Source organism: Callithrix jacchus, chromosome 11 (assembly GCF_049354715.1).
Source record: "Callithrix jacchus isolate 240 chromosome 11, calJac240_pri, whole genome shotgun sequence".
In the NCBI taxonomy this organism is placed as follows: Eukaryota; Metazoa; Chordata; class Mammalia; order Primates; family Cebidae; genus Callithrix; species Callithrix jacchus.
In genome coordinates, this window is record NC_133512.1 from 39,660,977 (window position 1) to 39,675,431 (window position 14,455).

General features: G+C 36.2%; 1 protein-coding gene across 31 annotated transcripts in view; it reads right to left on the minus strand.

The window, feature by feature from the left end:
- HDAC9 (histone deacetylase 9) overlaps positions 1-14,455 on the minus strand; it is a 959,772-nt gene that overhangs the window by 242,655 nt on the left and 702,662 nt on the right. For all 31 annotated transcript variants that reach the window (XR_013523929.1, XM_078342579.1, XM_054237178.2 and 28 more), the window contains 2 exons: positions 10,464-10,584; positions 7,434-7,483 (listed from right to left, as the gene is read on the minus strand). Coding sequence is in view for 30 of the 31 variants with exons in the window: in XM_078342579.1 (XP_078198705.1) it covers positions 7,434-7,483; positions 10,464-10,584 (171 nt within the window). In the remaining variant the exon portion in view is untranslated. The remainder of the gene's footprint in view (positions 1-7,433; positions 7,484-10,463; positions 10,585-14,455) is intronic.

Below are 14,455 nucleotides of genomic sequence, written 5' to 3' on the forward strand. Positions count from 1 at the left end.
GATTACCACTCACTGAAGCCTCAGATAATCATTAGTATTTAACACAGTTTCAAAATTACGTACATTTTTAAAGATATAATGCTATTGCACACTTAATAGACTCCAGGATCGTATAAACATAAGATTTGTATGCACTGAGAAATGAAATATTTGTGTGACTCACTTTATTGGGCTATTTGCTTTATTGTGGTGTTCTAGAATTGAATCTGCAATATCTCCAAGGTATGTCTGTTTATTTCTATAGTAAATATCAATTAGAGATTACATAAGTGATATTATTTAAAATATAACAGAATAAATTCACCAAATAATTTCAGATACAACCATATAATTCCCAAATATTAGTCCTTTAATAATTTTATCTGACTTCATAGAAACAATGACTCAATGCATGCTCTGTTGCTAAGAGAATCACTGCGTAATCATTTAATTCCTTTATTTTGCTTATTATTTATATTTAAAGATAAGATACTCTATAGCAATAATGATACTGCCAGTCAAATTCAGAAGCTATGGGTTTTTCTTGAGGTTGGGAATGATTAAATCCTAGGGATTCTGCTATGAACTTCCTGCTTATGGCTCAAGCATTCAGTGAGCTAATTTACTTTTGTTTTGACTTTTGAAAAAAAAGGTATTGTTCTCCATTAATGAAAGTTGAGAACTTATGTTTTACTAAATTTGTGTTTAAAATACTTCACAAAGACAAATCCAATAATGACACGTCAATTTTATGTATTGGATATTAGTTTGTTATAGGGGAGAATATCTAGATCTGGAACTAAGTATTCAGGGTGGAAATATGACAGATGAAAATTACAAATACTTTCAGTTCACATTAAAATGAAAAGCTTAAGTGGGTCTGAATGCAGCTGTATTTCAGGTTGTTACAAGAATCCTTTTTGCTAGGTAGTCCCATTTCCTTTATCTACCCTAATTTTCATTTGACGTAAACTTTACATCTCCTTGACAATCAGAAGTAGCAATCGGTAGATGATCCTTTTTTCAAATTTATTCAAGTATGTTTTACTTTTTCAGTTTTTATTTAATCTAACCATAAATCTTCTAAGTTAGATAGAAATTTAAAGTTCGTCAAATCCACATACCTTCAGCAACTACAGAGCCTAAGGCTCACTTTGTTCTTGTCTCAATGTTCATAATCAAGGCACATATGCAAGAAACAGAAAAATTATGGAAAAAGAAATTCTAGAAATAAATCCATTTTCTTCCTCCCTATGATTGACAATACTTTGGTAGACATAGTTGCTTTTATACATGTTTGTATATATATTTTTTAAAAAATAGGTATTATGGTCCCAATAATGTAAAAAACATAAGGCTTTGATGATGGCATTTTTAGCCATCTCGTTTTGACAACAGAAGAATTTTAATAGTTTTGTGATATTCATGTTTACTTTAAATAAGAAAATGAAATATTCTTATTTCAAAATGCATCTTGTTGTACTTAGCCATAATGTCAAAGCAATTGAAAGAATTTATTCACAGATGAAATACTGAAACTAAGTGATTGAAGGAGGAAATTAAAGTTTTCTTCTTTCCTACAATGGACACTAGATGCTTAATGATTCCATCAATTTTTACATTTTGTCTCATATACAGAGTAATGTATACATACATATCTCTGTAGGGAGTGTTGTCTACATCCTGACAACTATTATCGAGTATACACAATTAGTAAACCCAATTAGCATAATCTATGCAATACTGGATAATTCCTTAGCAATTTACAAGGAACTCCCAGATTTTAATAATATTTCATATAATTTTTTCCAAGTATGAGCCAACATAATCTTTTTATAGAATTCACAGCATGAAACCAAATTCTCAGTTTCATTAAGGCAGCTTATCAGTTTTAATTTTGCCGGATGCCATGGGGTGTTCTTGCTAGTATCAATTACATCAAGTCTGAAACTGATGAAAACCTAAATAAAATTAGGATGGGGAGATACAAAAAATAGAGATTCCAAATCAGGGTGGATCCTTTAATTGTGCTGGAGGGAAAAAGTTTGTAATATCTCTTTGATAGCAACTGTGGAGGAAATGAAGTACTGATTGCAAGCCAGGTTGAGCTGAACATTAATAGGCAGGAAATAAAGATTACCCTGATTACTGCATAAGAGAGGCAGATGCCACCCCCTCCTCTTTCTGCTGATGTAACAAAAGGCATTGTGCTTGTTCAGAATAATTGGGTGGGAATAACATATGAAGAAAGAGGTTCCTGAGTCAATAACAAAACCTCTGGAACATGCAAAAATTTGGCATAAACAGAAGGAGGGATTTTTCCCTCCTTTTTTGGAAGAAAAAATATCTCCATATTGGTGCAATTGTCAAAAATATGGTGTGTTTGACTGCCTGAACAGTCAATGCCTGGCTGCCTCCCCCCGACCCTGTACTCATACCACCCCCAACACACAACTCACACAAACGCATTTATTACTAATTCTTCTTGAAGATTTAGCTCATAACTGATTGAGTAACTCCCACACCCCTCTTCTTTCTTAACTTTTAAAATCTTCCTCCTCTGTGCTCTCATAGGTTAGCATTTTTTCAAACCAGCCCAATGGCTAGGCCTTGAGCAATAGAGATTGACAGCAGTGGTCTCGTATCATCTGCCTTTGCATGCTGCTTGTTGTCTAGTCATAGACAAGCCTTATCTTACTCTTTTTGCCCTTCACTCCTCATCCCATAGCACACATTATAGCTTTGAAAACAATGGTTTTGTTTTAAAGATGACCATCCTAAATCAGAGCAGCAAAATGCATTATTAACCAAGCTTTTGTCACAATGAATTTGGTCATAAAACAAAAGCCATTCCCTAGTAGTATAATAGAGAAGGAAAGACCGGAGCAGCTCTTTGTAGGGCTTGCCACTAGAATATTGTTTACTGGTACTGGGAGAGTAAATGTGAAGGACCAATATGGTATAATAACTAGAAAAATAATATGAAGATATACATGTGGAACAAAATAGAATTTTCTCCTGATTATGTATTTCATACACACACACACACAAACACACACACACACACACACACCTGCAAATTTATAAATAAGAGGGGAGAGCTTACACTTTAATTCTGACAAGGTCAAAGAAAATTTAAGACATTTCATCCAAATCTGCCTTTCACATGGTGACTATAGTTGGTATGCAACCACTACATTTGCAGAAAACCTCACAGCAATTGAAACGGGCCTTAAATTACCACCCTCTTACAGTCACCTAATCCTTCTCTCAGTCTACCCTTCCCCAATCACAAAAATGACGTTTGTAAGTGTGTCATATCTAGGTGTAATCAAATAGAATGTGAACAGAGTAAAAGTTATAAAAAGCTAGCTTTGTGTTCACAGACTGACTAAGTCTCTGCTGGAGAAGGAGCCTTAGTTATATCTCTTAAAGACTCTTTTTGGCATTTCTTCAACCACTTAGGCAGGCCCCAGTTCTGCCCATGCCCGGCAAATCCTCATTCCTCTTAGGGACTTTGTTCTGCCTCCTCCACAGCTTCTTCTCTTCCAATCAAGGCTCTGACACTGCCCATTGACCACGTTTATTTTTCTGCCTTTTGGCACTGGGAGCTTGTCTGCTATAGGATAAAAGTGGAATTCTCTGCTGTCTGCAGGGCTTTCCCCAGGGAACAGAGCATGAAACCCAAACTTATATAAAATCATATCCTGTTTGCAAACATCATATTCCCTTTGCTTCTCACTGATCTGGTCCTGTAAACCCCAGCACAGCTTGAGAGCCCATTCCTCATCTAAACAAATGCCATAAGCCCCTTTATACTTTTACAACCATGTCAAAAAATAATATTGCCTGCCAATAGTGATGTGATTGGAGTTGCCTCCTCCGAGCCATAAAAGAAGCACAGAGTCTGTTATCAATTTCTCTAAGTGTATCAGGGGAATTATGGGTCGATTCAGTTCCAAGTTATAAATGACAACTCAAAAGCCGCAGAAGCGTTTGAAGCTAGGAGCTGATGACGACATTATCATAAAAGCCTGCTCGTCCTTGCTTTTGTGGGTTTTTCTGTGGCCTATCAAGTGAAGAGGGGAAAATGAGGCTGAGAAATGACTTCAAGATTTCTTCACACAGCAGCAGGTCAGATGGCCCGGAAAATGATCACTATTTTTAGTGATATACCCTGAGGAGTGAGAACTGAAGTGATCTTGCACTGGCTCTTATTTCCCGAGTCCCTTAATTATCTATTTTACTACACAATAACCAAGTCCTGGGATTTGGTCAAATGTTCTTTTCAACTAGTGCATTTTCTTGTAGTGCAATCACACAGTAATCAGAAATGAGTCATGCCATAATAACTGAACAAAACGCAAAACAAACACAAAGGAATTCAGAAACCTTGAGATTGTTGCTGGAAATGCAGTTCTGGAGAGTACATTTTACAACACCTTAAATATCATTCATCCACTGAACTGCTTGACCAAGACTAAAACCATGTGCAATTTTAGGGGAAATTTTAATGAGAAGTAGAAATGTTCTGATTTCCTAATGTCCCAGATAGTGTCCTCAAAAGCCAATTAACCCATCAGTATTCTGTAGGTATATATTAAACCCCTCTAGAATGAAATTATATATTCTAAGGAAGTGGAGTTTACTTTAACAATTGGGGATCACTGAGTATTTCGGAATGGAAATCAACAGGTCCCTCTTAGATAACTTGAGACAGAACGGAGCCTTAAGACAAAACCCATTTCAGTAATTTCTAAGATCTCTAGAGTGCTCCCATGTGGGTAAGCTGGGCCCCTCCAAGATCTTACTGGGAATCTTTTGTATAATTAATCTGTCTGGAATTGTTCTGGAGGCAAAAATTTAGACAGGCTCCAATCGAGGACCCAGAGTTTCTCCTAGGATGTATACTAAAACCAAAAATCTGAGAGGGTAAGATCACTTTTGAATGGCTAAGAAAACTATTTCATTTCTGTAAAAAAAAATACTGAATCAAACTAGTTCACAAGAGCATCAGCAAATGCAAGCTTGTACACACACACACATTCACACCCACCCTGACCTACCTAAGCACCACCTCTTCTCCCACCTTCTCCAGCACTGATGAAGTCAAACTAACAATGAAGGGCTCCTTCTCCTTCCTCTGCTGGCCCACCCCAGATTTATCGGCCACCACTGCTGCCACCATCCAGGTGAGGTCAGTTCTGGGGACATTACTAAGGGCTTACTCTATGACCCATACTGTGCATTATGTTTGATCAGAAAGGCAGAGGAAGCAGCCCATATTCATTCCCTGGTCATTTTGAATGACGAGGGAATGAGTTTACTAAAGCAGTTCTAGGTGAGAAATAAGAAGTCACTTCAGATTTAGAGCAGTTGAGTAAAGGAACTTTGCATTGAAAAGCAACATCCCAAGTCAGATTTGGGAGGTGAGTCCTAGGGAGATGTCCTCAGTTCAGTCCTGGGTCATAAATTAAATATACAGATGCTCTTTGACTTATGATGGAGTAACAATAAACCCATCATAATTTCAGAATGTCTCAAATCAAGTAAGAATTTAACACATCTAACTTACCAAACATCATGGCTTAGCCTAGCCGACTTCAAACATGTCAAACACTCACATTAGCCTACAGTTTGGCAAAAGCATCTAACACAAAGCCTACTTCATAATACAGTGTTAGACATCTCACGTAGTTTATTGAACACTGTACTGAAAGTGAAAACTAGAATGGTTGTATATTCAAAGTATGGTTTCTACTGAACACGTATCAGTTTTGTACCATCATAAAACCAAAAAATCATCAAATGAAACATCGTAACTTGGAGATCACCTATACTTCTAAATGAGTGGTATATGATGACCACCACCCTTTTAACAGCTTTCATTTCCTCCGCATCACTGTTCCCATTAAGTAGTCATTAGGTTTGTTTCATTTTTTTGCCCCATCTACAGGTAGACAGCCATTCTCATAAAGTAGCCACTTGGGATGTTAAAAAATAAGCACAAAGCCAATGAAACCCATTTTAAAAGTCAGTTTATCCTCTGCTTTCCAGAATTATTTTGCAAGCTCCCAGCTCCATAGGTGGTTGGCTAAAAGTGAGCAGGGATTAATGTGGGATGACGACTGTCCCACACTGGTGGTCAAAAAGCAAAAGTCACTGGTGAGCTGTCACAAAGAAGTTACACCACATCAGCCACACTGCTGCACTGCTGACTCAAAGGGAGTGGGGGTAAGCTATTGCTAGTTTGTTAAAGATGAAAGCCATGGAAGTGTTTAGAAAGCTCTTTTGGAACTCTTGGACAAGGATGTGCACATCAAACCCATACTTTCAGCTTTTTACCCTTTACTATGTGACTTCAGAAAAATAACTTAGCTTCTCCCAGCCTTCACTTCCTCATCTCCAAAACTGTGTTAATAACAATGACTATTTCACAAGGTTGTTTTGGAATTCAGTTGTTTGATGGTAAACTGTAAAGTCCACACAGAGGCAAATGGATATAGCTGCCATTCTGATTTCCAGAGCAGGCAGAATCACAGGTGAAGGAACAAAAGGCTACAACTTGCTAAATTTGGCATCATCAAAATGATCGAATAAACGAAAAATATTCAAGATCTGTTTGCATCAAATTTTAGTTCTAGCAAAACAATTGTCTAAAACATAATACACAAAATGTGACTAGTTTTGTTCTTTCCCTTCAATATCAAGTCAATTTAATTGACTTAAATACCTTAGTCTTTGAAAATTTCACCAGAATTATGTTGTTCTAACACTTAGTTCTACAGGAAGATGATTTGTTACTGGTAAGGGTTACTTTAAATAGATTTCAGGTTATAGGGTATGTTCTAATCATCTACAAAAATGTACACATTTTTCTTCATGTGTTGCTAATTCTAATGAATTTGTCCTTGAAATGTGGTATAAATATGCTGGGTCAAAAAGCTTCCTTAATTATTGAAGACAAAAATGTCCCCAGGGGGTTCACAAACAAAATGTTCCATAATGCAGAGCACTTTGTGAAGTTTATGCCATTTTCACCAGGAATATAATGTATGTGCACACTCAATGTGATTCTATTGAAAATGGAATTCTACTGCAAAACTGTATTATACTCTCTTGTAGCACCTTTTCTCCAGTTATATAAAGGCCGAGCAAAGCTGGCTTCATGAGTGTTTGACCTGTGCAGTTGCATGAGAACTTAACAGTTAGAAGGCCCTTGCCCTTGATTTGATTGTGTTGCCACCCTCTTGAGATTCTTAACAATTTTTTAAACAAGGGATGCCAGATTTTTATTTGATACTTTAGCTCTGCAAATTATGTAGGCAGTCATGAAGTCTAGTTAAACCTCTACTGAGAAATAACCTTAAATATAACTGAATAGATAAATCAAAGAAGATTTTTTTTTTGTAATTTTATGTTATTTAAAGGCCGTTAAACCAGCTGGTACTTACCCCAAGTCCACCACAAGGTAATGAGGAAAAAAACTTTTGAGAGTCATCACCTATAGAATAATAAGACATAAAAAATATATAAACTGGTATTATAAATACAGTTTTTAAAGTGTTCATGTTTATTAACACATAGTAATGTCACATGGTATTTATCATCTGATGCAAAAATAAATTAATAAAACTTCAGACCAATTATTCAATACAGTTAATTTTCAGAATATCATTGTTCTACCTTTCTGTATACACAAATAGGAACTGAAAGCAAATCAATACAACTATTATTGCAGGTAATGTCTATTGCCCCACATGAATAAACAGATTTTTTTAAGTTGTCCTACATGTCTGTATTATACATGACAATTTTTTAAATTTACAACTTATGGTAACTAATTCAGCTATTCATTGAGTATATTCATTCAATGGGATGTTTTGAGCTACAAGGTTTATGCCACCATATACCATCATTTCTTAAATATTTCAAATATTAAAATATCTTCTCAAATGTACAGACTTATTCTTAATTTCTACTTCAGATATAGCTAAGTATAGCTGGTTATAAATAACTATATCTACTTTAAGTTAGAGCTAAGGCCAAGTACACCATAAACCACTTCTAACATCGCAATTCTTTAAACAAAACACTATGAAGGGATAATCCCATTTACATCAATATCAATATAAAATATCTTCTTTAAAAATATATGCCCAAATCTTGATTGTGAGTATCCCTTAGAACTGGTGTTTTAAGGGATTTTTAACAATAATGCTGTTTACCTGTACTTTTATTTTCTACATTAGCTACTACATGAAGAGAGAGAACAGTAGTAACTGTGACTAAATCTTTAACATTAAAATCTGCCTGTGGAGTAATCACAGGGAAAGGCAGTGAACATTTCTATTTCATAGTCAAATGGTTCTGAGGGGACTCAGGCATGTCCTCAACAATTCAGTGACAGAACCAAGTACACATTTCCAATTCACCTATCCCTTCATTTGTTCTGTTGATAATCAGTGAAATGAGAAATTAAAATTGATAACAGGCTTGTAGTAGAATTCATATGTCATGTCATTAAAAGTCTAAATAGCTTTTATTGTTACAGAAGAAAGTTTGTTTTAAAAACAATATATCATATGAATTGGTTTTTTAAATGCAATTACTGAAAGATGGAAAATGTTAAAGAAAAATGCATGTGCAAATGAATACATCTAGTTATAAAATGATTTTTTATTTTAACAAAAGATGAGAAATCAACAGAATTAAAAGTAAAAATCATAAAATAATATTTAAACTTCAATATTGGCATTAGTAAAAGGCACATCAAAAATTTCCGGGGAGGAGTAAAGTTTTCTTATGTTGTTGTTCCTAACAAAATATTTCTGTATTCCTGAATATTTTATAAGAGTATATTCATATGTCACCTGTGAAATTAAAATAGATATGTACATTTTAGTGTCTGAATTCGTCATAGTCAACAAACAGGAATGAAGATAATATTATAACCGGGTAAGTTAATTTTTTTTTTTTTTTGAGATGGAGTCTCACTCTATTGCCTAGGCTGAAGTGCAGTGGTGCAGTCACAGCTCACCGCAGCCTCCACCTCTCAGGTTCAAGTGATTAGCCTGCCTCAGCCTCCCAAAAAGCTAAGACTACGGTTGCATGCCTCCAGGCCTGGCTCATTTTTGCATTTTTAGTAGAGAAAGGGTTTCACCATGTTGGCCAGGCTGGTCTTGATCATGACTTTGTGATCCACCTGCCTCGGTCTCCCAAAGTGCTGGGATTACAGGTGTGAGCCACAGTGAAGAGCCGATGAGCTAATTTTTAAGAGTAATTTTTAAAAATTATTAACTACAAAGGGAATTAGAAAAATAAGTATGCTACTTAGGAGAATTTTATTTAATACGTACTTAGAAGAATGTTTACATAACACAAAACAGGCAAATAATTGATACTTTAAATTTAGAAATGGGCAAGAAACTCTTATTTCACCAAACTGACTGGGTTTATTTTTAATTATATTGTCTTATCAATGCACTGAAATTTGGCTGTCCACAAGAAAAGTGGAAACTGGTCAGAAGAGCGACATAAATATTAATGCTAAGGAAACCCTTGCACCAGAAATGATTAGAGAGAATATCTTTTAAGTGTCACCTTACAGGGTCTGGAGTATTTAAAGAGATAAACGATGTTCATTTTCAAATCCAATTATTTTATCATATGTAGACGTCTTTCAAGATACAAAGACTGATAGGTCTGATCATACTGAACTTTTAGTTAAACCCTTTCTTCTAACTCTAGAACACAGCTATCAAGAGAAGTAGTGTCAATGTAACTCAGAAAAGACACCTCCCATCTATGTTGGGAAAAACTAGGGGATGTAGTAGGATATATGGAACTAAAAGTAATGGATAAAAAGAGAGCAAACATCTTGATGATTATGAATTTCTATACATTCACATACATCTTGATGATTATGAATTTCTATACATTCACATACATCTTGATGATTATGAATTTCTATACATTCACATACATCTTGATGATTATGAATTTCTATATATTTACATATGGCAGCTTCAATCTGGTCTTCCAGATACTAACACAACAACAGAAGCCACAAGAATCCAAATTTCACAAAGAACAAAAAAAAATATTAAAAATTAACCTTTTAAAAAAACAGTTATTCACTTTGTACTAAGATTGAGAAAAATTAGCTAAACTTTTGGATACACTACAGAAAAAGAAGTAGTTTTGAAGTGCTGACACAGTTGAATTTAGTGCTTGACATTAAGGCCTGATTGAATGCAACAGCCTGTTTATATGTACTCATGTGCTCACACACAATATTGAAATTGTTGCAATGATCACTGAGAACTGTATGTGAAACTCCACAAACGTATAGAATACTAATTCTAAAATTATCAACTGATTTTTTGTTGCACTACTAGCCAAGTATTTTGAACTGACACCAGCATTAACTAATGATAGCGCTGGAATGTGCTATTCCCAGTACAATGGAGTCCCATACAGACCTAGAAGTATCCTGGGGTCCAGCTTCTGTCCGTCCAGGGGGTTGGTGCCATACAACAGTGAGTGATGTTCAGAATGAACAAGCTGTATTTCCTCCAGGCTGGCTTTTCGACCTTGAATTCGCTGAAAGAAAACAGCAGAAGCCAACAGTACTCCTCTGACAACATTTAGAAGAAAATGAGACCCCCAGTCACATTTAAGATGATTAATAATGGGCTGAATTTCATCATGTAGGAATATGACACTGATTTGCTTAGTTAAGTATCATAATAATATTTGAAAAATGAGTGTATGGAAGGTTCAGATCCAACAGATTGCTTATGCCTAAATGGGCAACTGACATACAGTATATTCTTATTTGGCATGAAAGAGAAAGCTATAACACAGAAATTAATAGTTAACTCTTGTCAAGTATCAGCTTATAAACAAATAGGGGCTACTGTTTAGCTGAAAATTAAATGTATTACAATCTTGTTTTACACTTACCCAAAGAAGTTGTTAGAACACATTCATTATTCTTTCTTGAAGGACATAAATAAATACAATTTCATTTTAATCAATCTGATGATCACAGATATGCTAATCACTTCCCATGTGTGCACCTCACTGTAGTATTGGTTTAAACCAATATTCCTCAAAGTATGTCCCATGGGATCAATAACAGTTCAATATCTGTTTATCAATGGTCTGTGGTGAGGTCAGTACAGAAATTCAGATCAATATTTAGAAACTTTTATGGCAATTTGACAGTATTTTTTTTGTCTTCTGAATCTACTATAATCTTGTATCTCTTCAATATTTATTTCACTTTTTCCATAATTCATTTTAACATTTTTAATAAAAATATTAGTCTCTGACAGATTGGAAATTAAACAAAAACAAATACTGCTGTTTAACCAGACATAGTTTGAGACACTCTAGACTCCATCAATTTTTTCCAAACAGGCGAGGCAGAGACTTTCACTCTATCTAACAAATCACAGCCCTTCAACATAGACAAAACTGTACATTAGGTTCAACCTCAATTATCCTATATGCAAAGTGTTCTTTCTGGCTCCATTCCTCAGCTGGCACATCTATGAGCCTGATAAATACTGTGCCGGTGCATGAAGTTAATTAGCCTTAACTTCCGGAAATTCCTGTTTTCTAGTATTATGAAGAAGGTATTAATATTTCACTTAAAATATATATATCACCACAAGACAGCTGTAAAATAATATTTACAGAACAACAGAGAAATTCAAGGAGAATCTTTTCAGGGAGTTGACCTAGAAACATCAGGTGACAACACCTCTCTCAGGACAAGGACAATTCCACATTTAGTCTCCCTAGTTTAAAGTGTTACAGCTGCTGCCAGACTCTTCGATACTGATGTGTGGTTCACTGAAGGGGCAGGCCAGGAAAACTTCAATATCTGCAATTCCTCAGCATTTACTGGGCAGGAGGCAGTGTCATTGAAAATAAATGATCAGGTCACACTGAGAGAGGAATGGTGGGAGTCTCCAGGGGTAACAGGAAAGGAGTGATTAAAGCAAAATCTCATTAACACTGCCTTTATGTGCTGAATAGACACACGAATACTTATGGAACTTTCTTCGCATATCATTGAAGTTCCCTGTTTTTGATGCTATCATTCAGCATTGTCTAACCCAAGTCACATTACTAGAAAAATAAAAATATGCTTTAGAGAAATTAATACAGGTAGGTAAGATCAGAACTCTGATGCTGAAGACTAAGGAAAATGTAATGATGGCTTTCTGGTCAGCCATCTTTCTGATCCACAAGCAAATATCTTGAATCAGGTGGCTTGCTAGTAAACATTCAATCTGGGAAAAGTATACTGAAGACCGAAACAACCAAAGAAGCAGAATGACATGTAAAGAGACAAAATAAGCATGAGAAAATCTGAAGCCAACATTAAAGGGAAAAGTTTAAACTGTGAGATTTCAGTGGGTGGAAAATCCCTCAAGATAAATAATGGTAAGTCCATGGTTTGAGTCATAAAAGTGGACTGAGCAGGGCACTGGAAAACAGAATGCAGCAATCAATCCTAGTCCGGCAGAATAATGAACACCATGAAATAATATGGCTTCGAGCTCTTCTTTCTATGGGTCTTTGAAATCCATAGCCACTAACATCACATATTCTGATACAGTGAAACATCAATATCTTAAACAATGTCAGTTCAGCAGCTAATTATTAGACCCATGTTTTGATGACTATCACAAACATTCATTGATATTTCCCCTTTCTTCATTTCTATAAAGATTCTCTTTATCTATAAATTGAATTTTTACTCTTGTATAATATTAAATACCATTAACAATAAGTCTATCTTTTTTTTTTTTTTTGAGATGGAATTTCCCTCTTGTTACCCAGGCTGGAGTGCAATGGCGCCATCTCGGCTCACTGCAACCTCCGGCTCCTGGGTTCAGGCAATTCTCCTGCCTCAGCCTCCCGAGTAGCTGGGACTACAGGCGTGCACCACCATGCCCAGCTAATTTTTTGTATTTTTAGTAGAGACAGGGTTCACCATGTTGACCAGGATGGTCTCGATCTCTTGACCTCGTGATCCACCCGCCTTGGCCTCCAAAAGTGCTGGGATTACAGGCGTGAGCCACTGTGCCTGGCCTAACAATAAGTATATCTTTATGTGTTCATACACTAGTTGTGTAAATCTACATACCATGCACTCCATGCTTGTCCCAACACCTTTTCTTATTCTCCCACAATTCCACTGATTTTAGCTGAATGCTGTCACACATTTGAACGCTAATCTGCTAACAAGATTCACTGTACTTGACAGTGGCTGAAGCACTAGTAAGTCATAAAAACAGCAGTCTCCTATCTTTTTGGCACCAGAGACCAGTTTTGTGGAAGACAAAAGGGGCAAGATGGCTTTGGGATGATTCAAGCACTTTCATTTATTGTGTACTTTATTTCTATTATTTTTACATTGTAATATATAATGAAGTAATTATACAACTAACCATAATGTAGAACCAGTGGGAGCCCTAAGCTTGCTTTCCTGCAGCTAGGTGGTCCCAACTGAGGGTGATAGGAGACAGTGACAGATCAACAGGCATTCGATTCTCATAAGGAGCGCTCAACCTAGATCATTTGCACAGTTCACAGTAGGGTTAGTGCTCCTATGAGAATCTAACCCTGCTGCTGATCTGAAAGGAGGCAAGGCTCAGATGGCCATGCAAGCCACTTGTGTAAGATCAGTCAACTAACAGTAAGGACAGAGCATCTGGCCCAGCTATCTAGCATTGACTTATTCTAAGATTTTTCTCTGCTAGTTATACTCTAGGCCTCATCCTTGCTATTAAAATGTGCCATTATTCCTAAGTTTCCACCTTGATTTCTCTTTTTCTCCTTCTCCTTACTCTTTCTTTTGACTTTAAGCAAGTATTTTACACTGGCTCTTCTCATTACTATAGGAAATATTTTTAAAAAAATAATTTCGGGCCGGGCGCGGTGGCTCAAGCCTGTAATCCCAGCACTTTGGGAGGCCGAGGCGGGTGGATCACGAGGTCAACAGATCGAGACCATCTTGGTCAACATGGTGAAACCCCGTCTCTACTAAAATTACAAAAAATTAGCTGGGCACGGTGGTGCGTGCCTGTAATCCCAGCTGCTCGGGAGGCTGAGGCAGGAGAATTGCCTGAACCCAGGAGGCGGAGATTGCGGTGAGCCGAGATCGCGCCATTGCACTCCAGCCTGGGTAACAAGAGCGAAACTCCGTCTCAAAAAAAAAATAATAATAATAATAATAATAATAATTTCACTAAATATAAGGAAGTACTTATTCTTGGCAATCACCCTCTGCTTGCTTCTTTGGTTGCTAGAGAACAGCCCCACCAACATAGTGCATATATTTCTACAGAAAGAGAACAGTGAAAACTAATTCAGTACCAAAAAAAAAAATGTTTCTACCTGTAGATAGGATCTGGAAAAAGCATCTTTTGAGATTTGTATCTCACAGAGACAC